The sequence below is a fragment of the Mauremys mutica genome, chromosome 4, assembly GCF_020497125.1.
Source record: "Mauremys mutica isolate MM-2020 ecotype Southern chromosome 4, ASM2049712v1, whole genome shotgun sequence".
NCBI lineage: Eukaryota > Metazoa > Chordata > Testudines > Geoemydidae > Mauremys > Mauremys mutica.
This window is the reverse complement of record NC_059075.1, coordinates 24,711,435-24,737,231: the sequence shown is the minus strand read 5'-3', so window position 1 is coordinate 24,737,231 and position 25,797 is coordinate 24,711,435. Positions and strand designations below refer to the sequence as shown.

At 44.5% G+C, this 25,797-nt stretch overlaps 1 protein-coding gene across 1 annotated transcript; it reads left to right on the top strand.

Annotated features, from left to right (window-relative positions):
* Positions 1 to 1,105: 1,105 nt before the first annotated feature.
* Positions 1,106 to 25,426, top strand: HHIPL1 (HHIP like 1). Its single transcript, XM_045016985.1, has 9 exons — positions 1,106 to 1,420; positions 6,116 to 6,762; positions 10,478 to 10,621; positions 12,068 to 12,396; positions 14,933 to 15,059; positions 15,690 to 15,835; positions 19,001 to 19,082; positions 21,345 to 21,427; positions 23,809 to 25,426. Exons 1-9 carry the CDS (start codon positions 1,106 to 1,108, stop codon positions 24,426 to 24,428), a joined length of 2,493 nt encoding a protein of 830 aa, XP_044872920.1. The 3' UTR covers positions 24,429 to 25,426.
* Positions 25,427 to 25,797: the final 371 nt, after the last annotated feature.

Below are 25,797 nucleotides of genomic sequence, written 5' to 3'. Positions count from 1 at the left end.
ACGTGGAACCTGCCTTAGCGCCACTGCGCTATCAAGTGGACTTTTGGCCTATTAAAATCTCCCACATTTTCTGGGAGATTGAGGCTGATACCAGGAGATTCCCAGCCAATCTGAGAGGGTTGGCAACCTGTGAAGACACTTGCTTCAGCAACAGAAGGGCTTTTTCCATCACTGTAGTTAATCAAAGAATATCAGGGATGGAAGAGACCTCAGGAGGTCATCTAGTCCAACCCCCTCCTCAAAGCAGGGCCAATCCCCAACTAAATCAGACAGATTTTTGCCCCATATCCCTAAATGGCCCCCTCAACAATTGAGCTCACAACCCTGAGTTTAGCAGGCCAATGCTCAAACCACTGAGCTATCCCTCCCCCTTTGTCTCTGTGAGGCAGTAGCTAGAATTCTTCCATCCACCTAGTGGTGTCTACACTGGGGGTTAAGTTGACCTAAATACGTCTCTTCGGGCCGGACAATACTAAAAACTCTGTCGCACAGGGTGTGAAAAATCCCCATGTAGCTAAGCTGACTGAGTCCCTGGTGTAGACAGCGTGAGCTGGAGTGAGGAATTCTAGCCATGGCCAGTTGTGGAGGTGGCGTTGGGAGCATCCCTCCCATGGCTGTAGTATCTGAAGTGCCACCGCAGCACCTATGTCACCGTGGGGTTTTATGTGTCGCCATGGGCTGGGGCGGGACCTGCTCACAGCCCCGAGCTCTGTGGAGTTAGTCTCCCCCCTCCCTCCCTCCCGCGCCGAGCCGCAGCCCAGAATTTCTTCGCCAAAGTTGCTTCTTCCACATGCGCTTCCTTCCCTGCAGCTGCTCTTGGCTCTGCCCAGGGCCGGGGCGGCGCTTCAGCCTGACTCCGGGGCCCCCGGCCCTAGGGAACCGTTAGCAGCACAGAGCGGGACCGGCCAGCTCCCGCCCCGGCGGCCGGGGACTCGCCTCTGCTGGCCCGCTGGGTTCCGGTGCGGCCAGGCTGCCCCCAGCGCCGGAGGGGTGGGAGCGGCCGGGCGAGGTGCAGCCAAAGGGGCGGCCCGGGGATTGCATAACCCGAGCCCGCCCTGGAGCGGCGTGTGAGCGCGCGGGGGCCGCACTGAGCCCAGCGCCCAGCATGGCACATGGCAGGGCGGCGCCGGCGTCGGGTCCCCGGGGGGCCAGGCCGGGGCAGCGGCCCCCGCTCCTGGCGCTGCTGCTGCTGCTGCTGGCCGGGCTGGGCCAGGTGCGCCCGCACCCGCAGTGCCTGGACTTCAAGCCGCCCTTCAGGCCGCCGCAGCCGCTGGACTTCTGCGTGCAGTACTCGGACTTCGGCTGCTGCGACGCGGGGCAGGACCGGGCGCTGATGGAGCGGTACTACAGCATCAGCGGCCGCCTGGCCCAGCCTGTGTACGCCGCCTGCGCCAGCCACCTGCAGGACCTGCTCTGCCAGGTGACACTGCCCCTGCTACCCTCCCTCCCTCCCTCCCTGCGGGGCCGGGTCTGCCATGCTCTGCCAGGTGACACTGCCCCCGCTACCCTCCCTCCCTCCCTGCGGGGCCGGGTCTGCCCTGCTCTGCCAGGTGACACTGCCCCTGCTACCCTCCCTCCCTCCCTCCCTGCGGGGCCGGGTCTGCCCTGCTCTGCCAGGTGACACTGCCCCCTGCTACCCTCCCTCCCTCCCTGCGGGGCCGGGTCTGCCATGCTCTGCCAGGTGACACTGCCCCTGCTACCCTCCCTCCCTCCCTGCGGGGCCAGGTCTGCCCTGCTCTGCCAGGTGACACTGCCCCTGCTACCCTCCCTCCCTCCCTGCGGGGCCGGGTCTGCCCTGCTCTGCCAGGTGACACTGCCCCCTACCACCCTCCCTCCCTCCCTGCGGGGCCGGGTCTGCCCTGCTCTGCCAGGTGACACTGCCCCTGCTACTCTCCCTCCCTCCCTGCGGGGCCGGGTCTGCCCTGCTCTGCCAGGTGACACTGCCCCTGCTACCCTCCCTCCCTCCCTGCGGGGCCGGGTCTTCCCTGCTCTGCCAGGTGACACTGCCCCTGCTACCCTCCCTCCCTCCCTCCCTGCGGGGCCGGGTCTGCCATGCTCTGCCAGGTGACACTGCCCCTGCTACCCTCCCTCCCTGCGGGGCCGGGTCTGCCCTGCTCTGCCAGGTGACACTGCCCCTGCTACCCTCCCTCCCTCCCTGCGGGGCCGGGTCTGCCCTGCTCTGCCAGGTGACACTGCCCCTGCTACACTCCCTCCCTGCGGGGCCGGGTCTGCTCTGCTCTGCCAGGTGACACTGCACCCTGCTACCATCCCTCCCTCCCTGCGGGGCCGGGTCTGCCCTGCTCTGCCAGGTGACCCTGTCCCCTGCTACCATCCCTCCCTCCCTGCAGGGTCGGGTCTGCTCTGCCAGGTGACACTGCCCCCTGCTACCCTCCCTCCTTGCAGGACGTGCTCTGCCCTGCTCTGCTCTGCTCTGCTCTGCTCTGCCAGGTGACACTGCACCCTGCTACCCTCCCTCCCTGCGGGGCCTTCTCTGCTCTGCTCTGCCAGGTGACACTGCACCCTGCTACCCTCCCTCCCTGCGGGGCCTGCTCTGCCCTGTGCGTACAGGTGACACTGCACCCTGCTACCCTCCCTCCCTGCGGGGCCTTCTCTGCTCTGCCTTGCCAGGTGACACTGCCCCCTGCTACCCTCCCTTCTTGCAGGACATGCTCTGCCCTGCTCTGCTCTGCTCTGCCAGGTGACACTGCACCCTGCTACCCTCCCTCCCTGCGGGGCCTGCTCTGCCCTGTGCGTACAGGTGACACTGCACCCTGCTACCCTCCCTCCCTGCGGGGCCTTCTCTGCTCTGCCTTGCCAGGTGACACTGCCCCCTGCTACCCTCCCTTCTTGCAGGATGTGCTCTGCCCTGCTGTATTGAAACCAAAATATTGGTGTATGGTACATACGGAGTGTAAGATGACTGCCTGGTTTGAGATATCCTGTCAGAGAACCATATGTACTACAACATTTAATATGAGTCTGTTTTCTTCTCCATATGTGTGTGGAACTCCATTGATGTCAATGTGAGTTATGCATGTGTGGCCAATATGAATTCTATAACAGCTTTAAGTTGGAATTCTCTTGCTGTTTTGTATTAAGGTTTGACTTTTAAGACCAAATTTTCAGTCATGGCCACAACAAATGCACCAGGAAATATGCCAGCTTATCTGCTTTGCCTTGCACACTTTTATATTTGCATAAGTGAATTGGTGTGCAGTTACTCAATCCGTGTATGCAGTTTTAGTGTTTTGTCTCATTGAATCTCCTTTTGTTCACATTAATTGCTGTTCATTTGAAGGGCAGTCAGCATAATAACCTTCATTTCACAATGAATAGGCTGACATAATAAGAAATCTTATTTTACACACTAATCAGATCTGTTACATAGTCCCTTGCTTTATTATGGGAGATGCCAGAACTGTTAAAAAAATGAAATATTGTGTGTATTACTATTGTGTATATTTACCAGCTAATTTAAATATAGGTATCTTGGATGTTTTTTTCTTTTCATCATTGACTAATGATCTAAACTGTATGTTGTTGTTGTTGTTTTGGTTTTTTTATTAAGCCTATTTTGCTTAGGAGAAGTGTGGCCCTATAATTAAAGCACAAATTTATTCAAGAGAGTTGGTTTCTTTTCCCAGCTATACCACGGACTTGCTTGGTGATATGTGATAAATCATTGATCCTCTCTTTTTCTCAATTTACTTATCTATCACTTGAAAATAAAAATCCTTACCAACTGAGGCTTATTGCATTGTTATAGAGCACTTTAATATCTTTGGCTGGAAGGTGTATTAGAAGTGGAAAGTAATATATTATTACTTAACAAGAAAAAAGCACCTGAAAACCAAGAGAACTGGATGTTTTGGTCAGTTTGTAAGAGACAAGTAGTTTTCTGGATTTAAGTGACTTATAGATTGGCAGAGGCCCTGGAGGTTTTTCGCCTTCCTCTGCAGCATGGGGCACGGGTCACTTTCTGGAGGATTCTCTGCAGCTTGAGGTCTTCAACTGCAATTTGGGGACTTCGATAACTCAGACATAGGCTAGGGGTTTGTTATAGAAGTGTATGGGTGGGATTCTGTGGCCTGCATTGTGCAGGAGGTCAGACTAGATGATCATAATGGTCCCTTCTGACCTTAAAGTCTATGAGTCTATGTCAGGGGTCGGCAACCGGCGGCTCGCCAGGGTAAGCACCCTGGCGGGCCGGCCCGGTTTGTTTATCTGCCGTGTCGGCAAGTTCGGCCGATCGCGGCTCCCACTGGCCGCGGTTCGCGGTCCCAGGCCAATGCAGGAGGCAGGAAGCGGCGCGAGCCGAGGGATGTTCTGGCCGAGGCTTCCTGCCTCCCGCATTGGCCTGGGACCGCGAACCGCGGCCAGTGGGAGCCGCGATCGGCCGAACTTGCCGACGTGGCAGATAAACAAACCGGGCCGGCCCGCCAGGGTGCTTACCCTGGCGAGCCGCGAGCCACCGGTTGCCGACCCCTGGTCTATGTCAAGAAAATGTGCTTGTGACAGATAACCCTTATATGAATTTGATTCAGTTCTTAGGCAGGGTATCTTCATATACTGCTGTTTATTTGTGTTGCGGTAGCTACCAAAGGGCCCAGTCTGGATTGGAACCCTTTCATGATGGGCACTGTAACATCTCATAGCTGGGGCCCTACCAAATTCATGGTCCATTTTGGTCAATTTCATAGTCATAGGATTTTAAAAATCATAAATTTCATGATTTCAGCTATTTAAATCTGAAATTTCACTATGTTGTAATTGCAAGGGTCCTGACCCAAAAAAGAGTTTGAAGGGGGCAAGGTTATTGTATGGGGGTTGTAGTACTGTTACCCTTACTTCTGCACTGTTGCTGGCGGCAGTTCTATCTTCAGAGCTAGGCAGCTGGAGAGCGGCAGCTGCTGGCCAGGAGCCCAGCTCTGAAGCCAGAGCCGCCGCCAGCAGCAGCACAGAAGTAAGGATGGCCTGGTATGGTATTGCAACCCTTACTTCTGTGCTGCTGCCTGCACAGCTGGGCCTTCAGTCAGCAGCCGCCACTCTCCAGCCGCCCAGCTCAGAAGGCAGCAGTGCAGAAGTAAGGGTGGCATGGTGTGGTATTGCCACCTTTCCTTCTGCACTCCTGCTGGTGGGATGCTGCCTTCAGAGCTTGGATCCTGGCCAACAGTTGCCACTTTCTGGCCGCCCAGCTTTGAAAGCCGTGCAGAAGTGAGGATGGTAATACCGCAACCCTCCTAAAATAACCTTGTGATCCCCCTGCAACTCCCTTTTGGGTCAGGAGCCCCAGTTTGAGAAATGCTGGTCTCCCCTGTGAAATCTGTATAGATTAGGGTAAAAGCACACAAAAGACCAGATTTCACAGACCGTGATATGTTTTTCATGGCCGTGAATTTGGTAGGGTCCTACTCATAGCATGAACAGTCTCTACCCTAAATGTTTACAATCTAGTTTAACGGTCTCAAGGTGCATTTGCATTTGCTAGTTAGGTAGTTGGGTAATCAAATGTAGTTTGTGCTCACAGATCTGTGGCCCTCACTCTGTTGCTGGCACAGCAGTGCATGCCTTTATCAGATGAAGAGGAATGGAAGCTATAGAAAGCTATGGCTCAGTTGCTACTTCTTTCAATGTGGAAATTTTGGGAGCTGATTCTTCAGTGTTTGGTCTAGTTTTATAGTTACAGATGTAACTCCATGATTTCAATGCAGGTGCTCCAGCATTAAGCTGGAGTAAAGCAATGGTGACTCTCTATCTTTGGATAATAGAGCCTGTAACACAAAACTTCACTTTTCCTCTGTTAGGACATGGGCGTGATGTACACTAAGCATACCCATGAGCCTGGGTCCAATTTTTATGTGTTGGCACTCAGGCTTGAATACCTGAATCCACATTTGAGAACTCTCATTGAAACCTGGCTCCCACCATCTCTATTTAAGGTTATTACCTCAATTGTTGGGATGAATCATTTTCAGAGGTCTGAGATCTTTATATATGTAAATATATTTGCATAGTGATTCACATGCATGTTGTTGTGATAAGGTAAATTTTCGTATTTTGGTGACATTTTTTCAGCCACATTGTGAAGTGACTGAGGTTTCCTCTCTTTCTGTAGGAATGCTCCCCCTATGCTGCTCACTTGTATGATGCTGAGGATCCTTCCACTCCCTTGCGGACAGTGGCAGGACTTTGCCAAGAATACTGTGAGCAGATGTGGCAAAAATGCAGGTCCATGTTTCGCTATCTCTCTACGGACAAAGAATTATTAGCCCTGGAAAACAATATGGCAAAGTTCTGCCGCTATTTGTCACTTGATGATGTGGACTATTGTTTCCCTCGCCTGCTGGTAAATCAGAATCTTAATCAAAACCTTGGGTTAGTAACTGCCGACTCAGAGGGCTGTCTCCAGTTGTGCCTATTAGAGGTAGCTAATGGTCTGCGGAATCCTGTTGCTATGGTGCATGCAAATGATGGAACTCACAGATTTTTCATTGCCGAACAAGTTGGTTTAGTTTGGACCTACCTCCCAGATCGGTCAAGGCTGGAAAAGCCATTTCTGAACATCAGTGAAGCCGTACTTACCTCACCTTGGGAAGGAGACGAGAGAGGTTTTCTAGGTATTGTCTTCCATCCTAAATTCAAATTTAATGGTAAAGTGTATGTCTACTATTCAGTTGAAGTTCACTTTGAAGAGAGAATCCGAATAAGTGAGTTCAGAATTTCTCCTGATGACATGAATACTTTGGACCATGGTTCTGAAAGGTATTGTATGCACATTTATCTGTCAAATTTATTTAAGATTTCAAAGAAAATTTCTTGCATTTTTAAAGGCCTGCTAACATAATAAATAAGATTAATTTGGCTTAATATTGCTCTTTCATTCTAATTTTATATGAAGTAAGTCCTAGTCTATTTATGCTGTAACTTTAAAGGGGAAAAAGGTCATTAATTCATAATTAAGATTTTATTTTAATGTACAAAGATTAGAAAATTCAAAACCCTTCCCCCAAGAGTAATTGTACCTGCTGCATTTTGCACAGGTATGTATTTAGGTATAAAAGATACATGTTCAATGCGGATGAATTACAGTTGCCCTGGAATAAAACATTTGACTTTCCTAACTGTTCAACATCTAAAGATTTAACTGTAATGTTTCTTAAAGTTTTTTGCATTTAATTTCCTTGGTTTGACTACTGCGTAAGAAAGAAAAAGGAGCGAGAGAAACCTTGACCGCACATTCAAGTATACTTCTGCACTATGTGAGTCAAATTCATCCCTACTGGAATGTCACTGAAGTCAATATAAATGAAGTCAGCGATGTTACACCAAAGATTAATTTGACCCAGTATGCTTAGCTGAGTGATGGTGCATTCCTATGGTGTGTGCATTCAAATAAATATGTATATTTTGGAATGAAATAAATACAGTTGTATTTATTTGAATTTGCCTTGCTCTTCCTATAATCACACTGTTATGAGCACATTTTGGGCTCATCAACTCAGCACATTTAAAGTTACTAGAAAATAATATTTTAATTCATCACTCTTAAAGCAGAAGCTCTGAAAACCACCTTATTTGCCACTTCATATGCTCATCTGTCATACACTTCCTTTCCTTCCCTCCCCACAATCTCACACACATTGATATGAAAGGGCTTTCTCCTGTGCTAGTGCCTTCATAGACAGCCTCTCTATATCTCTGTTTTGTCTGTATCTGTTTTGACTATCCATCTCTTTTAAAATGTCCTCCTAAAATCTCTTCTCAGTGCCTGTCAGTATCTTCAGCTACCCTGAAGTGTTGTATAATTCTGCAGCTATAGTATCTGTTATTATTTATTACTCTTATAGGCACAACATTCAGAGAAAGGATGGTTGATGGGTACTAGATTAGGGCTTGGGAGAGCTCATTTCAAGTCTCTGCTCTGCCACCGACTTCCCCTGTGACCTTGGACAGATCACTTAGCCGCTCTGTGCCTCAGTTTCCCATCTGTAAAATAGGAATTAATACCTCATTTCTACCTCACAGGGTGTTGTGAGGATAAATTAATTAAATATTATGAGGTGCTGAGATACCATGGTAATGGGGGACCCTATAAATACGTAACTAGATAGAAATGTGTAATAATTATGCAACATCCTGAGATACATTTGTATGAGACACTATATAAGATAACTCTAATTACTATATATGCCAAACCAAAATATGCACAGTAAGTTATGAAATGTGTGAAATGCATACAGTATTATTTAAAAAGAATATGTTTTGCATGTAATAATCTTATACATTTTAAAAGTTTGCATTACAGTGAATTGGAGCATCCTGTTCTTCTAAAACAAGGCATCATTGAAGTCAGTGTAAGGTTTTGGTTTCATAAATGTTGGTGTTTCATTGCTTAATGTACAGAATTAAGGCACAGGCCAAACATATTAACTGCACTATTTTTAAGCATAGCTATATTTTTCTTATTTAAAATGTTTTACAGATTCTGAGTTAGCTAATCTAATTCTGCTGTTGCTCTGCACCTACAGTGCAAAGATAATTGAAGTTTTGCATGTAGGACAAAGTAGGACTGGTTTATAAAGTTTTTATAATCTGGTGTAGGTCCAGAAAATTACAGTTTTATGAGAGCACTGAATATTATTTATTTTAATATAGAATCATAGAATATCAGGGTTGGAAGGGACCTCAGGAGGTCAGGCTAGCACCCACAGTGTGTTAGGTACTTTCCAAACACTCAAAAATGAGGATCCTTGCTCCAAAGCAGTCACAATCTAGTGACAGACAGAGGCTAGGGGAAGAGGAACAACAGTTTATATACGTCAACTTAGTTCCCTATAGGCAGAATGGCAGAAGTGAGTTTTTAAAAGGTATTTAGATGTGGACAGAAGAGCCTTGAGAAATGAATCGGGCCTAAACCTGCAAACGTTTACTCTCGTGCTGTCCTGTTGAATGAAGGCCCATCAGGCTCTAAGTTTGTAACCTCTTCCATAACTACTACAATGTTCATTACACAAATAGATTCATGCTGCAACCTGAAAAAAGCAAAGCCTGGTCCTGCTGTCCTTACTTTGGCAAGGCTTCCATTGACTTCAGTGTGGATATTGTCCAGAGATGGATAGTCAGGCCTGTAACCCTGCGTGGGGTTCCATTAGCAGAATTTATATATTCTGTTTGCCTTCAGGTTTATTAATAACTCAGTTTGTCTTGCTGTACTGCAGAATCCCTTTGCTTTGGGAGCAGCTGAACAGAAAGCAGGTTCCTATTGCTTACAGTATCCTTCTTCACTTTTACACGTGGATAGTGTCTTGATGTGCTGTCGAACAGCTACTCCATTCTAGAGATGATGAAGTTTAGTGGTGGATGAATTGATCCCTACATGGCTAGTTCTTCTGTTTATAGGGCACTTTAGGATCTTTCAGAAAGAGAGGGGACAACATTAATGGAAGATACTGCGATTTGTTGTTATCTGATCAATTATTTTTACACATATTAGAGACTGTCAACTTGAAATATAGGTTTTTTTTAAATAAGGAAGTAAAATACATTTCAAGTGTTACACTTGTCCCTGAATCACACTGCTAGAATGTGTATTTTTTAATCATGTTTTCTTATATTTAACTGTTTGCTATACTTAAAGTGATGCCAAATGCACAAAGTAAACAAGCTGAAAACAGATTTCTTTCCTCAAATTTCTTTCAGTTAACAAAAATGTTAGCTGTTGCTTTGAACAGTAATCAGAATATTTGTGTTGACAGAGTGTGAATATGTTAAGGATGTCCCTTTAAAAATCATTTAAGTTTGTGGTTCAGTAATTTACAGATTCCAGGAGCAAGTGAAATATGCACCTGTAATTCTCCTTAATAGTTTGTGCCTCAAGCCTTGAGTTTTATTATTATTATTTAATATTTGTAAAGAAGTAGCTCTGAACGCTCTAGTCAGAATTATAGCCATGTTGTGCCAGGCACTTTGCAAATGCACAGGTAGACCTCGGCCCTGCACCTTATAGCTTACAGTCTGATTGCAAACGAGAAGCAACAAACAAAAGGCACGAAGAGGGGGACGACAGGTGTAACAAAAAAAAATAAGGTCACATGGTTACACAGGTTCCTTACTGCACAATGTGATGGTTCCATATCATTAAAAGTGTTGTGAATTTATCTAAAATAATAAAATCAACTGTGTCTGCCCTGTTGCACCATTTGGGATTCCAGATGACTAGTGCACAACACTATATGGCTCAAAAAATAGCGTGTTTGAAATCAAAAGCTGGCCCACTGTGGGTAGCATGTAAAAGAAACATCTCTGATTTCTCTAGAGTGAGGACAAAGCAAAATTCTATAACCAGGGTCTGGAGGAAGATTTGTGTTTTTCCTGGTCCACATACAGTTTCATGTCTCAAATGCTGTACTTAGGCTACTGAGCCTTTTGATTATAACTTACCCAATATTGATAATGCTTCATTCCTGTTTATGATCAGGATAATTCTGGAGGTAGAAGAGCCAGCTTCCAATCACAATGGAGGAGAGCTACTCTTTGGAGATGATGGTTATCTTTACATATTTACTGGGGATGGAGGCATGGCTGGAGATCCTTTTGGGACGTTTGGAAATGCTCAAAACAAGTATGAGCCTCTAAATCTGTGTGCAACTTGGTGTGTGTGTAGGGGAGTGGGAGTGAAGTAGAAGAGATAAGCCATGGGAGAGGAACTGTATTTTTCTAGTTATGTTTATTGTTTCCTTAAATGTGTAATTTCAGTTTCCTCAACAGACATTAAAGCAGCATTCTTGTCTTTTGAAGGTAAAAATTACAGGAATTATAGAAAATGCCTTTGGTTTTAATTTCATGCTATAATGCAATAAAACCTAGATATGTTGACTCCAAGTCCTGTGGCTTATCCATTAGACCATGTTTCCATTAAACCAAAATGTCTTCATTTAAAAATAAATAATTCAGAACGGAGCTCTTCCCTAATCTAGATTATGCCATTTTGCAATTCTGAACAAACACCCACAATACTTACATTTGGAAATTAGCTGCTGACTATGCACCGCATTTCATTTTCGTTATTCTTTCGGTATGTAATATAATTGCCATAATGAACCAAGTGCTGTCATAAATCTTGTTACTGTATAGGAAGCTGTGTTACTGCAACCTTTTCTTTGCATATTAAGCATTGTTATGATGCTAATTTACATTACAACAGTAACTAATGTGTTTTTTAAAGAGCTATTAAAATCTGAAACACGAACCCAATTTTTAGCTACAATATACTGAACTGAGCCCAGTTTTCTAGGATCTAGATGGGGACTATAGAGCTTTTCACTTCCAAGACACCAGTTTAAATCTGCCACGTTGGTAGTCCCAAAAAGTCATATATGAAGGCTGTTCAGTGGCCCATGCAAAATGAGATAGATGGTCTTGGTCCAGTTGCTTAAGTACAAATATCCAGATAACAAAAAGCTCCACCACAACTGGCACCCTTGTTGGCAGCAAAGAGGCCAATGTCTGATTGGGTAAGGAAACTGCCCTCACCCTGGAGGTGATCCCATTAATCTTCACTGCTGGATCTTGGTGAGGAAGCTTGCACTGCTGCTGCTACCTATTCTGACGATAAATAGAGGGTTTCCGTCCATCTGGCATTTTTCATGAGCAATACATTCACTTAGGCTACAGTCCTGCAAATGCTAACCTGCCAATTGAACTTTTCTCCCATAGCAGTCTCACTGAGGTCTATAGATCTCTTCAGATGCTTAAAGTGAAATGTGTGAATGTTTGCAGAATCAGGGCCTTAATTTTTAACTTAAATCAGTTTTTCTTTTGTATATAAGACTAAATCCTGCCCTCATTAAAGCCCTTGGCAAAGTTCTAGCTTACTTTAAACTGCGTAGGTTGGCTCCCATAAACTTCAACTACATTAATTTTTGATGCACTGAAAGACTTATGTTTTCTGAAATAGAAATTATGAAATATTAGACTGCATTTACAAAAAAAACACTTATCTTTGGTTAAGAATATGTGTTTAAGAGAGTGCTGTCTTTTTCCCTCTCTCTCTTTTGAAAAAATACAGATCAACATTGCTAGGCAAGGTGTTACGGATCAATGTGGACAATAATGACCGTGGGCCTCTTTATAGAATCCCTCCAGACAACCCTTTTGTTACTGACCCAAAAGCTCGACCTGAAGTCTTTGCATACGGGGTGAGAAATATGTGGCGCTGCTCTTTCGATAGGGGTGAACCCTACACAAAGGAAGGGAAAGGGCGACTTTTCTGCGGAGATGTAGGACAGAATAAATTTGAAGAAGTTGACATTATAGAGAAAGGAAAAAATTATGGCTGGAGAGCAAGGGAAGGATTCAGCTGTTATGATAAGAAACTTTGCACCAATTCCTCACTAGGTAATTATACACTCTAAATAAATGACCTTGATATTGGGTGGTGCCTGCACTTCCATTATTGACTTCTGCTTTCACAGGCTGATTGTGCAGTTGCAAACATATATTTTGGGGTTTAAACTTGGCATATACAGCCTCATCCTGGGAGCAAACTGACTTGGGAAGTTACATTATAAACGTTTGCCATTTCTGAGAAAAATTAACTGAACTTTAATGCCCTGGTTATTCCACTTCTTAGCCAAATATGCTGCTCATTATACCAAATTGTGCCATGATGGGTCTGTGATTTGGACAAATATGCACGAGCAGGGCCGGCTCCAGGATTTTTGCTGCCCCAAGCACCAGCGCGCTGCTTTCTTCTTCAGCGGCAGGTCCTTCCCTCCGAGAGGGACTAAAGGACCCGCTGCCGAAGAGCCCGACGTGCCACCCCTTTCCCCTTGGCCGCCCCAAGCACCTGCTTGCTGAGCTGGTGTCTGGAGCCGGCCCTGTGCACGAGGGACAATTTTCATTTTTGCTACATAAGCAACACTTCTATGCAAGTCTGTGGAAGTCAGAGCTATTTGCTTTGCCCCTGAGATATTGACATTTTACTTATTTATCTCCATAACTTATAAATGGTTTAGTTTCATAAAGAGAGATTCTTCAAGCTATTATTCCCCTACATGGATTGGTCACTCTGCCAGCTTTTAAAAGGCTACTCTGTATGATGATGATGTGATGATTTATTTTTTTTAATCCCAAAAGGAAAACACTCTTAACTTTTTATTTTTAACACTTGGGCTCAGTACACATGCTGTCTGCTACAGTTTGGTCAACATAGTAAATCTCAGGGCACGCCATGCCATAAATGTGTCTGGATTTTGGGCCACAGTTTCAGTGGGAGTAAATTGGCATAGCTTCACTGCAGGCTGTAGCCAATGGAGTGACATCAGTTTACACCAGCCACGCATCTGGCCCATTGTGTTTTTATGTTGTTCAACACCCTACTTTTTTCTTTTTGCCATATAAACATCGTCTTCCTATGAATTTAAATATAAGGAAATTGATACATAGGAAAGGACGTTAAGAGCTATAAAATGTGGGTTAATGGGTCAGAAAGGACGTGGCACATTTTAAGTCTGAATTCTCTTCCTTCTGCCACTGAAAAAATAGCCTTTTGAGTGTCCTTTTAATGCCTTTCTGTGTGTCAGTTACTTAAGCTACATTAATGGGAACCTCTTTATCAGTGACACGGTGGGTTCAGAACAGTTTCTGATGCTTTCATAGATTCTTTAAAATAAAAAAAAGTTGAGTTGTCAGAAGTAACTACTTTAGATGGGTATATAAAAATGATACAGCATGGCTTCCCATCTGCCCTGACCCTTACAATACATGAATGCATCATATGGTTAAGGGGAGTGGGAAGAGCTTGGCAGCTCTCAAGATCAGGTCCAGTGTTATGTTGTGTAAACTGCTTTCTTTATGGAAACAGCTCATTAATTTTCTTGTCCTCAACAAGGGATTTCCCATCTAGCCTTCCTCACCCACAGTACCATCATCTTCCCAAGGCAGAGAGTTACATTTGTTGACAGAAGAGGGCTGCCTAGGATTCCCTTCAGGTCTCATCAGTGCCCATTTTATCTCAGCTACGGCAGTCACTTCAGAGAGATGAGGCTCTAGTGCAGCAGGTTGAGTGTCAAGCTGCCATTCAAGGCTCTCCCAGAGCCAATCGCCAGTCGTGGGAGTACTCGCTGAGAGACTGCAGGAAAGTGCTGAGCCCTTTGGATTCCCAGCAAATAGGTGTGGGGAAAACAGGATGGGGAGAGAAATACAGTTCCCTTCTCCAATTTCCTAGCTGCTGTGAGGGAGAAGAGGGATAGAGAGGAGAAATGCATGCCCTCTTGCCCCATATACATGTGCCCTCTGTCCCTATATTCAGGAGTTTGGGAGGAGAGAGGGAGGGGAGTGAGGAAACTTAAGATGGAGCCCTAGTGAGCCACAAAATGACTCTCTACCCTGGCGATGTTTTGTGGTGATTTCATGAAGATTTTGCATCAACTATGGCAACGCTGTCAGGATGTCTCACTGCAATTATTTTGTGGCTCTTCAAGGTTAAGTTCCTCTGCTTCAGAGTGACATGAGAGTTTCCCTCTGACAGGGTTGTGAATATGCTGTTTCTTTCATGCCTGCAGCCCCGTTCTAGAGGGGAGAGACCAGGCTCAGGAATACAGCTAGGCATCTCCCATGACAGCATGGAGCTAATCACAGAGCCTTTAGGTCCACCGTTAAGTGTACAAAATAATTTAAGTACTGGGTCAGTTCCTTAGTAAGGAGCCCCTAGTTATCACAGCCATTTGGGAGAAGAGACCTGAAAGGCCAAAGTGTAATAAAAATAAATTTGACTCCATTCAGTTGTTGATTTAGCACAGAACAAGAAGCTGGACGGGAACTTGATAGTACACATCCCTGTCTAGTAACCAGCTATCATTTTATTGATAGAACAGCTATTCTGTATCATACTTAAAACAAAGCAAGACACAATATCTTCTCCCCTCTACAGATGATGTGCTTCCAATTTATGCTTATCCACACAAAATGGGGAAATCTGTTATAGGAGGCTATGTCTATCGGGGTTGTGAGTCTCCAAACCTGAATGGGCTGTACATATTTGGTGATTTTATGAGTGGGTAAGTCCAGTCGCTCAGCAAGCATTAGCCCCAGCTGAAATCCTCCATTTTTGCTCCATACGCCTGCAAGTGCTTCTGCAGTGTAACCCTCGCTGACTTACTGCTCTTTGCTTGGTTTATTCTGAGTACAAACCCTTATTGCTTATTACAAATGACTCACATAACATGTTTTTATGTAATCATTCTTCCATGTTGTTATGAAGGTATATGATTATCACAGTAGCAGTAGATGTTGCTGATTCACGTGGTGTCAGTACATGTGAATGCATGTGGCTTTGACATTGATTTAAAACCATAAAAGGAGAGTAAATGACCATTCTGTATTTTGGTGCATCTTTAATGCATTGCACTGTCCAGCCATAGGAGGTATTTCTAGTCACAGGAGGTGCCTAACTCCCATTGAAATTAATGGGAGTTAGGAACCTAAATACCTGTGAGAGTCTGTGCCCATGTATCTTCATGCTTCTGGTCCTATTAAGTGTTCATCCCCTTTCATTTCTATTGAATCTAATGTGAGTGGAGAGCACACATCCATCATAGGATTGGGCACTCTTTTAATTATCCCATTTGGTACTATTAGATCAAAAGTATCTGTCTCAGTTGCCTGATGCAAATTATTTTGTCTCACAGACGTTTAATGTCATTGAAAGAGAAGCGTTCTACTGGAGAATGGCAGTACACTGAAATTTGCATGGGAACAGGACAAACTTGCGTGTTCCCTGGGCTTATCAATAATTATTATCAGTACATCATCTCTTTTGCTGAAGATGAGGCAGGTAATCATATAGTATTACACTGAACAGTGCGGTTGTATTTTATCTTCAGAGCAAAACACCTTGGAATGAGAATAACTTTTTAGGTTAAGAGGCACACATTCTGGAGGGTGGTTCAGGTAAGATCCAGAATGTGCCCAAACTTTGAAAAATTGGACTCCCAAGTTCTTGCAGCTACCAAAAAAAAAAAATTGTCATGCTGTTCAGGCCGTGTTCTACTCCTTAAGTGGCCAGTGTACCATGCAATGAGGAGCCCATCAGCAGTTTTGGGAGAAGGTTGCTTGCCTATTAATGTATTTATTTTTACTGTAGATCCATTTGCATTACCATCTGCCACATTGTCATTTGGAGGGGAGCAAATGCCTGGGGGCAAATATGTTAAAACATCACTTAGAGGGAACCTTAATCTCCAATTTGAAAAAGCCGTAGGAAATATACGGGAGTGCATCTACACAGCAATAAAAGAACCACAGCATGATTTGGGGCTGGCCAGGGTCAGCTGACTCAGACTCATGAGGCGAGGGCAGCAGGGCTAAAAAGTGCAGTGTAGATGTTTGGGCTCAGGCTAGAGCCTGGGCTCTGAAATCCTATGAGGGGGAAAGTTCTCAGAGCCTGGGCAAAAGACCAAGCCGGAATGTCCACAATGCTGTTTTTAGCCCCACAGCCCAAGCCCTGCAAGCTCGAATCAATTAACCCGGGCTCTGGGATTCAACGCCAGGTTTTTTGGGTTTTTTTATTGCAGTGTAGATGCAACTGGGTAGCCACCAGGTTGACGGTAAAAATGAAAGGAGTCTGGTGTTTGATACAACATGCTTATGCTTTTGGCTCACTTAGGGATCTGGACTGGACACTATTAATGTCTGACAAAATTAGACACAATGAGTGGTGACAGTGAAACCTGCTCATGCTGGCCTTGAATATTGTAAATCTCCTTTTGGAGTGAAACAATGGAAGTTGTACACTGTTTTAGTATTTTGCAATATGTGAATTGCAAACAATTGTATCTTTGCTTTTAAATATATGGAGATATACCTCTCTCATAGAACTGGAAGGGACCCTGAAGGGTCATTGAGTCCAACCCCCTGCCTTCACTAGGCAGGGCCAAGTACTGATTTTGCCCCAGATCCCTAAGTGGCCTCAAGGATTGAATTCACAACCCTGGGTTTAGGAGGCCAATATTCAAACCACTGAGCCATCCCTCCCATTGGAGGGAGGGACTTCCACTGGAGTCAATGAGAGTTTTGCTCAGGTAGCAGGTAAAGTATTTGGCTTCATTTTTAAATAATTTTATTTGTGGAAAGGCTTCAGATTAAGCTACTGGCTTTGTATGTTACAAGAGTGATTTCTTATGATATGAAACGGGGGCAGAAGAGGATCTGAAGGGGAAACTTGACACTGGTCAACTGTTAGTACATTCATATTGTTTATTATGTGGGACTGAAGTAAGGATAAGCACACTACAGTTCATAGCAGTAGACGAATTAGAGTCACTCCACAAATGTTTAGCATGGTTGCCAAGCAGCAGCATGCACTACATTGAAATTTAGGAGTTTGTGCTCTTAGCCATTGTAATGTAAGTCTTGTTGGCTTCTGATCACAATGACTCCTGCCACAATCCCTGAGGTATGGTTTTATAACTCTTTGTTGTTCCTGGACAGTTGAGTAGACAATGTTTGGTATTAATGCAGGCTGGATGCAATTGAATAACTGAATGTAAAATTTTTTCCCTTTTTTATATTTAAAAATAAAGCCCTTTATTGACATAATTAGCCTATTCCCTCCCTAGGCTTCAGAGCCAGCGCTCCAACCCAAACCACAACAACTACACTGCTGTTTTTAGCACCACAGCGCAAACCCAAGACTGTAGACCCAGGCTCTGAGACTCACTGCTAGGTTTTTTAAAACACAGTGTGGACGTACCCAGTGGAGTGCAAAGTGGATGTAAAATACTACCATTCTGCAGCATTTTACACTTACATTGCACTGGAATAAGTGACTGTACAAGGTGCAATGGAGTATCAGGTTTATAATCTGTTAACAGGTTTAGTTCTTCCTATGTATTCGTTTCAGTATAATGGAAAGAAAAGGTATCACTAAATTAATATTTTCCTCTACTGAGTTCAGGGTATAATCTTCTCTTGGGCCCTTTTGCTGTCCGGAGATGTTTGTTTATGACTTTACCAGTCAGTTATTTGAGTGGGCCTTCCCTTACTAAAATGCTTGTTTTCAGGATTACTACGTTGACGAGTGGAAAACAGGCTCCTGTGCAATGGCAAACCACAAATCTTTTTCGTGTACTTGTGGTATTTGCATAAAATTGAAGGAAGGTCCCAAATCAGCTCTCTGGTGCTAGTGTATGGGTGGATATGTTCTGCATGCATAAAAGTCAGGTTATGTGCGTGGGTCCTGTGCACAGTTAACCTCATTAGTAGAGCAGTGACTATTTTCAGGTTAAATGTCTGAAAAAAATATTGATGAGTCATGGCAAAATTTGATTAAAATCCAGGGGCAAATCTTGAGGTTCCCTATGCAGTTGGGATTATACCCAAGCAAAATCAGAGTAAAGACCTCAGGATTTTGCACACAAGGTTTCTCCTTGATTCCCACCCACACCCATGATTTCTTAGATCTCAACTCTCCTTCTGCTGCTTCCCCTTCTCTTCACTACATGCATAGAGATGCTTTAGGGGGTCTGGCAGGTCAAGGCTTCTCCCAACCAGCAGGTCTGTGCCTGTTTCTCTCTCCCCTTCTCTCTGCACTTTGGGGATGGGGAACCCAGGGAATATCCTCAGCAACAGGCCTGAAGCCAGTCACCGTGAGGCAGGGTTGAGGAACCCAAAGTATAGCTTTTCCAGCAGGCAGGCTGGTGAATGAAGTGTGTGGTGGGAGGAGAGGGGTGTGTGTGAAGGAAATCAGTGAGTTTTGACATAAAATTCTCTCTGGCAGGTAGAGCTGTGTGAATAATCTGTAACTAATTTATTTAATCAAATTTGTCCTCATAAAAATCTATTTTCTCCAATTATTTTAATATTTTCATAGAATAATTCTTTGTACGTAGCCTATTCTCTGTCTGTTTGTTGTATTTTAAATTCAATCTTTTCGATTGGACGCATAGGTTACATAACAGGTTTCTCTTCCCAGACAGTAATTCTTACTTATTTTTCTAAGGAGAACTTTACTTCATGTCTACTGGAGTACCAAGTGCCACCGCTCCTAATGGAGTAGTTTACAAAATAGTAGACACCTCACGGTAAGAAATGCTCTTGTTACAAAATCTACATTTTGGTTCAGTGGACCTGGGTTCAAATGTGATTGATGGTTATGGCTGAAATAAATTGCTCTTGTTTCACCTTCGTCCCTTGTTAAAGAGTAAACCAGTGTAAACAGGGACTGGCTTCATATTAGAGAGTTGTGAGTAAGCTTCCTAGTGGATGCTCCAGGTTTCCACAGAGTTGGAGTCTGTATTGGTGTGTGATCCACGGATTTGCTTTGAAGGGGGTTGTATGCCTTACCTGGGTGTGAGGGTTATTCAGTGTCAGCTTGAAAAGCAGGCAGCTGGTTTTGTGGGACTCGAGTCTCTCAGAGGCTGCTGTATTAGGGGACAATGGAGCCTCACGACTTCTGCCCAAACTGATGCTGCCTTTGTCAAGGTGGTTGATATGTTACCGACAGGCCCGTCTACTCCCTGTTCCCTCCTGCACGAAGTCCACCTCTACAGAGCGCCTTCTGCAGCTGGCCGACATCTTCTGCAGGGGAGGTGTGAGACCCATGTCCACAAAGGGGCCTCTCTATGTGAATTAAAGGGCGCAGCCCAGCCTGATATCAACACCACCACTTTCTATAACTAAAACAGAAAAAATAAAATAAAAACTGAATTTACTTTTTGCCATTTATGCTTTTGGTGTAACGGTGGAACTAGCTTGGACAGTGGCATGAAGACTAGGGCTTCACTTTCGGGATCTTATGCTATTGCATGAAGTTGTTGTATTTGGGACATTAATAATGTAGGAGAATCTTGGGGAGGATTTATAGATTTTAATTTAATTAAAACATGACTATTGAAGGACCAAATAATGCCTTCAGATAAATGCACCCAGTGGGCTTTTTAAGACGTGTGCTTATTTAAAATAAACTAAATTTGGGCATCAGCTCTCTGAGCATCTTTTTCAAGTCTGCATGGGAAAACTCCATATTTCCAGAGAATATCTCTACTTTCTGATTGTATATTGGTAACTTCTGAATTCCAGAACTTCACCCTTTTCTTTTTTCCTCTGACTCCTTTGCAGACTAGTACTTTTTCGATCCTATCATTGCCCATCAACTGAAACAATTTAGAATATTTCCTGCATATCACAGAATGTATTAAAAAGATGCTTGCCGTTTCCATGGTACAAACCAGCATCTTAAAACCATGGGCATCACTTTTTAAAATACAAAGTACAATGCTTATTAGTATCAAATCACATAGAAACATTTAACATTTTGAAAAACAGAACTCAACAGGCAATCGATAAGTTATAAATGAAGGTCTCCTTAGTAGTACTCATTATAGAGCATAACAGTGGAAAAATAAAGATTTGTATAAGGGCTTACAAAAGTATAGTATCCTCAAGTCAATAAGTGAGAGAGCTATTCTTCATGTCTGGCTACTGCAGTCTTCTTTCCAGACACAGCAGATGCAAACGACTCTAATTATGTAGGGATTAGTTGCTGCATGTGTGCATGCAAATAGTCAGACTGCATTATCCAACTGTTGCACTAATTTGAAAATTCTCAGAAGCACTGAAATTAACAAACCAAATATTAGAGGAAAAAGTGGCTATCTACTGGGTGTAACTTCTCAAAAGTGAGGGACACTGCTATGGGTAACAAGCTTGAGATAAATGAATGTAGCATTTTAGGAGAATGTTTCTTTAAAAGGGACTCAATGTAAAAATCTAATTTGAAGTGAATTGCATCTATGATGCCATTTAAACTGTTAACTTGCTGTCAGGGACAAATTCCAGATTCTTTTTATTTTCCATTTTAAATCATTCTTTCTGGCTCCTTTCTATTGTGTGAATTGTGGTCCAAAGTGAAGTGTATTTTTGTTTTAAATATATAAATGATTGCATGCCATCTTGTTTCTATGGAGATGACTTGGAAACTTGCATGTGAACATGACATTCATTTCAGCTATCCAACAAACATGTAGCTTTATGCTTTTTTCTGTTCAATTTGATTCATATCTTTCTGTATTGCTTGAACCCACCAATGATTTGTACTTTCATGGATTCAGCAATGATAAAGAAAATGCTATCAAAATATTGCACATGCTTGTGAATATTTGAGATCTCTGCTATACAGAGTGAATAGGATTTTGAGAAGTGGGGTATAAGAGTTTATTTGGGTCGTTTAAATAGACTTTTTTTCCACAAGTGCGAAATTCATTGAAAAGCAATGGAAACAAAGAATGCTGCTGATACCATTGGAAAGCAATTCATCCTGCATTGTCTGTGCTCCTCTTTCACAGGAGAGCACCCCCAGGAAAATGCCGGGTTGAGCCTTTGTCAGTGAAAGTGAAAAGCAGGCTCATAAAGTTTGTGCCGAAGGAGAGTGAGTATTGTTGTTGCTCCTTATTTTTAATCCGTAAATATAAACTCAAAACCAGCATTGTCTTTTTGAATGTGCAAACCATCCAGAGTCTCGGCCCCAGTCTATAATTAAAATTAATTTCTACCTACTCCTTTTTAATATAAGGAGTGGAAGGATGGTTGGGGCACTAGCCTAGGACTTAAGAGAGGCTGGTTCAATTCCCTCTTGTGCTACAGACTTCCTGTGTAACCTTGGGCAAGTCACTGAAGGCAGGTCTACACTTAAAACACAGTGAAGACACTACCTATGCTGATGGGAGGGCTTCTTCTCTCGGCATAGTTAATCCACCTCTGTGAGAGGTAGTAGCTATGTAGATCTTCTCCTGTCAACATCGTGCTGTCTACACTGGGAGTTAGGTTGATATAACAGCATCGGTTGGGGTGCGGATTTTTCACACCCCTGAGCAATATAGTTATACCAATTTAAGTTTGTGGTATAGACCTCTCCTTAGTTTTTCTGTGCCTCAGTTCCGCGTCAGTAAAACGGGGATAGCAGCGCTCCCCTTCCTCACAGGAGTGTTGTGAGGATAAATACATTCAAGATTGTGAGGCACTCTGATACCCTGGTGGTGGGAAGCCATATAAGTACCTAGGATAGACATACTAAACATTCAGCTTAGACTGTCCCTCCTTACATGACTTTTTCCCATTCCCTCCGATCTTCCCTTTCCGTGGTAGATAGCAATATGACCAGTTCATTAAGAGCAGTGTGGATTCCCTGTGCCAGGGCTTAAATTCAGCCGGAGCCGTTCAGAGCAGAGCTCGGGTAAATATTCCGGTAGGGCAGAAGCACTGAGCCCTGCCCCCTCCTGTGGCTGCGGGGCAGAAGCCCTCAGGCTCTGGGAAATAGTCTGTGAGAATTTAAACCCTGCCTGTTGCCATCTCTGCACTGCAATCTTGAATTCTACAGTGCTTTCCACTAGGAAAACAGTGGATTTTGGAGTACCGCTGAATAGGCAGAAGCACTTCAGGGGGTGAAAAATCTTGTTATTAGAGGACTGGAAAGTAGCTCATTGGGAGAGATTGGATCTGAGCCATTGTTACTTAGAGGACGGGAAAGGAAGAGGAAAATGCTCTCAAAAGATTCAGTTCAGTCAGATAGTCAGCTGAACTTCTGGCTGATGCAAACCTTCCAGTCCCTATTGATTGCCTGTTACTAAATGTAGTATTGCATAATGATAGACTTTATCAATTAGTGAGCTCCAGAATTGCTGAGTGCATTGTGAAATCAGGCCCTAAACCCAATAATGTGTAAGTTTCCAGAGTGTAATAATCTCTTCTCTGTATTGTCAGTTTCCCCAATTTATTTTCTGTCTTTAGAAACTGAGCTTTCAGAATAGGGAATGCTTTTCATGCTACAAACAGGGCCCCCCTGCCAACACGTGGGATTCTGGGAGGATGTTCCAAAAATTGAGCCCCTCCAAATCTTGGTCAGTCGAGAATGTGGGTTATTTAGGAGAGGGTGGTGTTTTTTGACACTTTTTTCCCTCTGTATATTAAAAAGGATGATGAGTGAGGTTGGAGGGGAAGTCTGTAAGCTAAACAGCAGAATTTTGACATCTTTGCAAATATACATAACGTTGTGAGAGCTCCTTGGTTTATTTATTATTCTGAATAAAGCAACTATCCTTTTGACTAGCCTATATTTATTTTTAACTTAAAAATAGAATGAATAAGCAAGTCCAGTAATTCCTGGAAGCTGCAATAGTAAAATATGTCCAGCCCTTTGCAGTTCAAGGCTGTTTTAAAAAAACCCACTGTTTTATGCGTTGTCCTGGCAACTCAGCTCTTTTTGTACATTCCAGTTACCAGAGAGAATTGATTGTGAATGTTTGTGATTCCAGCCACACTGAATAAAGTATCTGGCACAGTGGGGAGGCTGGAGCTCTCACAATCTGGTAATGATCCAATCATTAGTAATGAAGAGGACAGCAGAAATAGAAGCATGGCTTTAAAAATGCTTTCTGCAGGGACAAGAGGTATAGGGAGAGAATTCTGTTTCTTGCCAGAAGTCTTTAGCAAGTCTGACTCTTGATGTGTCCACGCATTAAAGTTCTGTCAGTAAACTGTGCATGGAAATTTGGTAATGTTTCCTTTTTTGTCCTATTTATTGGCATTGAACAGTGCAGTCATCTCCAGCAGCCAGACATTCTTAAAAGCACTGGAAACTTTTAGCTGATGCAATGTTGGTTTAACTACTCAACAGGATCAAGAAAGCAAACTCCATTAGAGAAGTTAAATACAGTGGAGCTATAAGTTAGCACTGTTTTTATGTAGTCATTTTAAACTATTGTACTAGCTTTATAGACTCATTATTGTTACCTCTGTTTTTCCCCCAATAAGAACTGATTGTGAAAACACCAACCCAACGGCCTAGATTAAGGACCACCACCAAAGCCCCAAGAAGGGGTAGGCCAACTTCCGAAACACCCCGTGCCACTACTCCAGACTGGGTGGAACAAATCTTGAACCTTCTAAGGAATCAAAATAGAGTGCAGGTGACCTCCAGAACACCAACAACCAAACCCCCGAAGTCCAGGAAAGGGGGGAAGAGTGGGGAAAGGAGAGGGCAGAGAAGGAAAAACAAACCTCCCAGCACTCTGTCACCCCCACAGCTCGTGAATGGTGCAGTGCGACTGATGAACAGGCAAGCACGAGGAAGGGACCGGGGAAGGGTGGAGATTTACATCAACGGAGAGTGGGGCACTGTATGTGACGACTTGTGGAACTCCAAGGCGGCAGCTGTGGTGTGTCGCCAGTTAGGGTTCCCTTATGTTGTCAGGGCAACCAAGAGAGCGGAGTTTGGGGAAGGACGTTCGCTTCGGATTCTTCTTGATGATGTTGAGTGCACTGGGCAGGAGAAGAACCTGCTGGAATGCACACACGCAGACATCGGCAAAAACAACTGCTCCCACAAAGAAGATGCAGGAGTGATATGTAGCCATGAAGAGGTTATAAACTGAAAACTAATAACAGCACATTGGGAGGGTAAAACTGGACTAAACTCATCTTTCTTTTCCCCCCCCTTTTAAACAGTGGATGTACTGAATACAGTATATTTATCCCTGAGGATGCTATATCTGATTTAAGTAAACTTGCAGTCTTGTCCCCATACATCCTGTAATGTGTGTGCTGGGAGGAGAGAGAATGTACAGAACATAATCGCTTGAGCATGTGTGTGATCGGGAATCAGGGTTTTCTTTTTTCCAGGTGGAAACAGAAACATCCTCATGTTAGCAATTATGAAATAGAAAGATGCACCTCAGATGCAACTATAGCACAGTGTTCCCCCAGCCAGGTCTGGCAGCGTACTGCTGAAAAACATTCCCAAATGGCAGTGTTTTAAGGTTTTGTTTATCCAAACATTCACATTGCCTGCTTAACTCTTCTGGCACCTGTACAAAAAACTGAACATTGATCTTTGAGCATCTACGAGTCTGTGTGTTTTGCAGTGGGACATGGAGATAACTTAGTGTTGAATCTCCATGCTCTGGCTTAAAAAGGAAAATGAAGCCGGGGGCCTGATTCTCCTCTCTAGCTGTTTTTATGTTGGTGTAAATGTATTGACTAAAGTGGGAATTACACCCGTTTACATGAGGAAGGAATCCTACCCAGAGTCACTGTAGTGCCTGGAAGAATTATGTGTTAAATTCTACAAATTGATTGAAATTTCAGAGAGTCTTGTCTCATCTCACTTGCACCAGAGTAACCTCATTGACTTCACTGGAGTTACTCCCATTTACACCAGTGTAAGCAAGAGGCAAATCCAGCCCATAGTACATATGGTGGCTCTAATCCAGTTTAACTGCAGTTATGGAGACACTTCAGTCCTGATTGTCAGGGCCGGCTCCAGAGCCCAGCGGGGCAAGCACCCGCCTGGGGCGGCCCTTTCCCGGGGGGGCGGCAGGCTGGGCCGGCGGACCTGCCGCAGTCATGCCTGCGGGAGGTCCACCGGAGCCCCGGGAGCAGCGGACCTGCCGCAGGCATGACTGCGGAGGGGACGCTCGGCTGGCGGCTCCAGTGGACCTCCCGCAGGCATGACTGCGGACGGTTCGCTAGTCCCGCGGCTCGGCTGGACCTCCCGCAGGCATGCCTGCGGCAGCTCAACTGGAGCCACTGGACCAGCGAACTGCCCGCAGCTGCGGGAGGTCCAGCCGAGCCGCGCGACCAGCGGACCCTCCGCAGTCATGCCTGCGGGAGGTCCGCTGCTCCCGCGGCTCGGGGGCGCCTCCCGGGCATGATTGCTTGGGGCGGCCAAATTTGTAGAGCCGCCCCTGCTGATTGTCCCCTCCCTTGAGTCTTGTGTAGCCACATACCTCTGTGCAAAACAGG

Coding starts and splice junctions, on each gene's coding strand:
- HHIPL1 (XM_045016985.1), top strand. CDS start 1,106: ATGGCACATGGCAGGGCGGCGCCGGCGTCGGGTCCCCGGGGGGCCAGG. Junction 6,763..10,477: donor TTGGACCATGGTTCTGAAAG/GTATTGTATGCA, acceptor GTTTATGATCAG/GATAATTCTGGAGGTAGAAG. Junction 12,397..14,932: donor TTGCACCAATTCCTCACTAG/GTAATTATACAC, acceptor TCCCCTCTACAG/ATGATGTGCTTCCAATTTAT.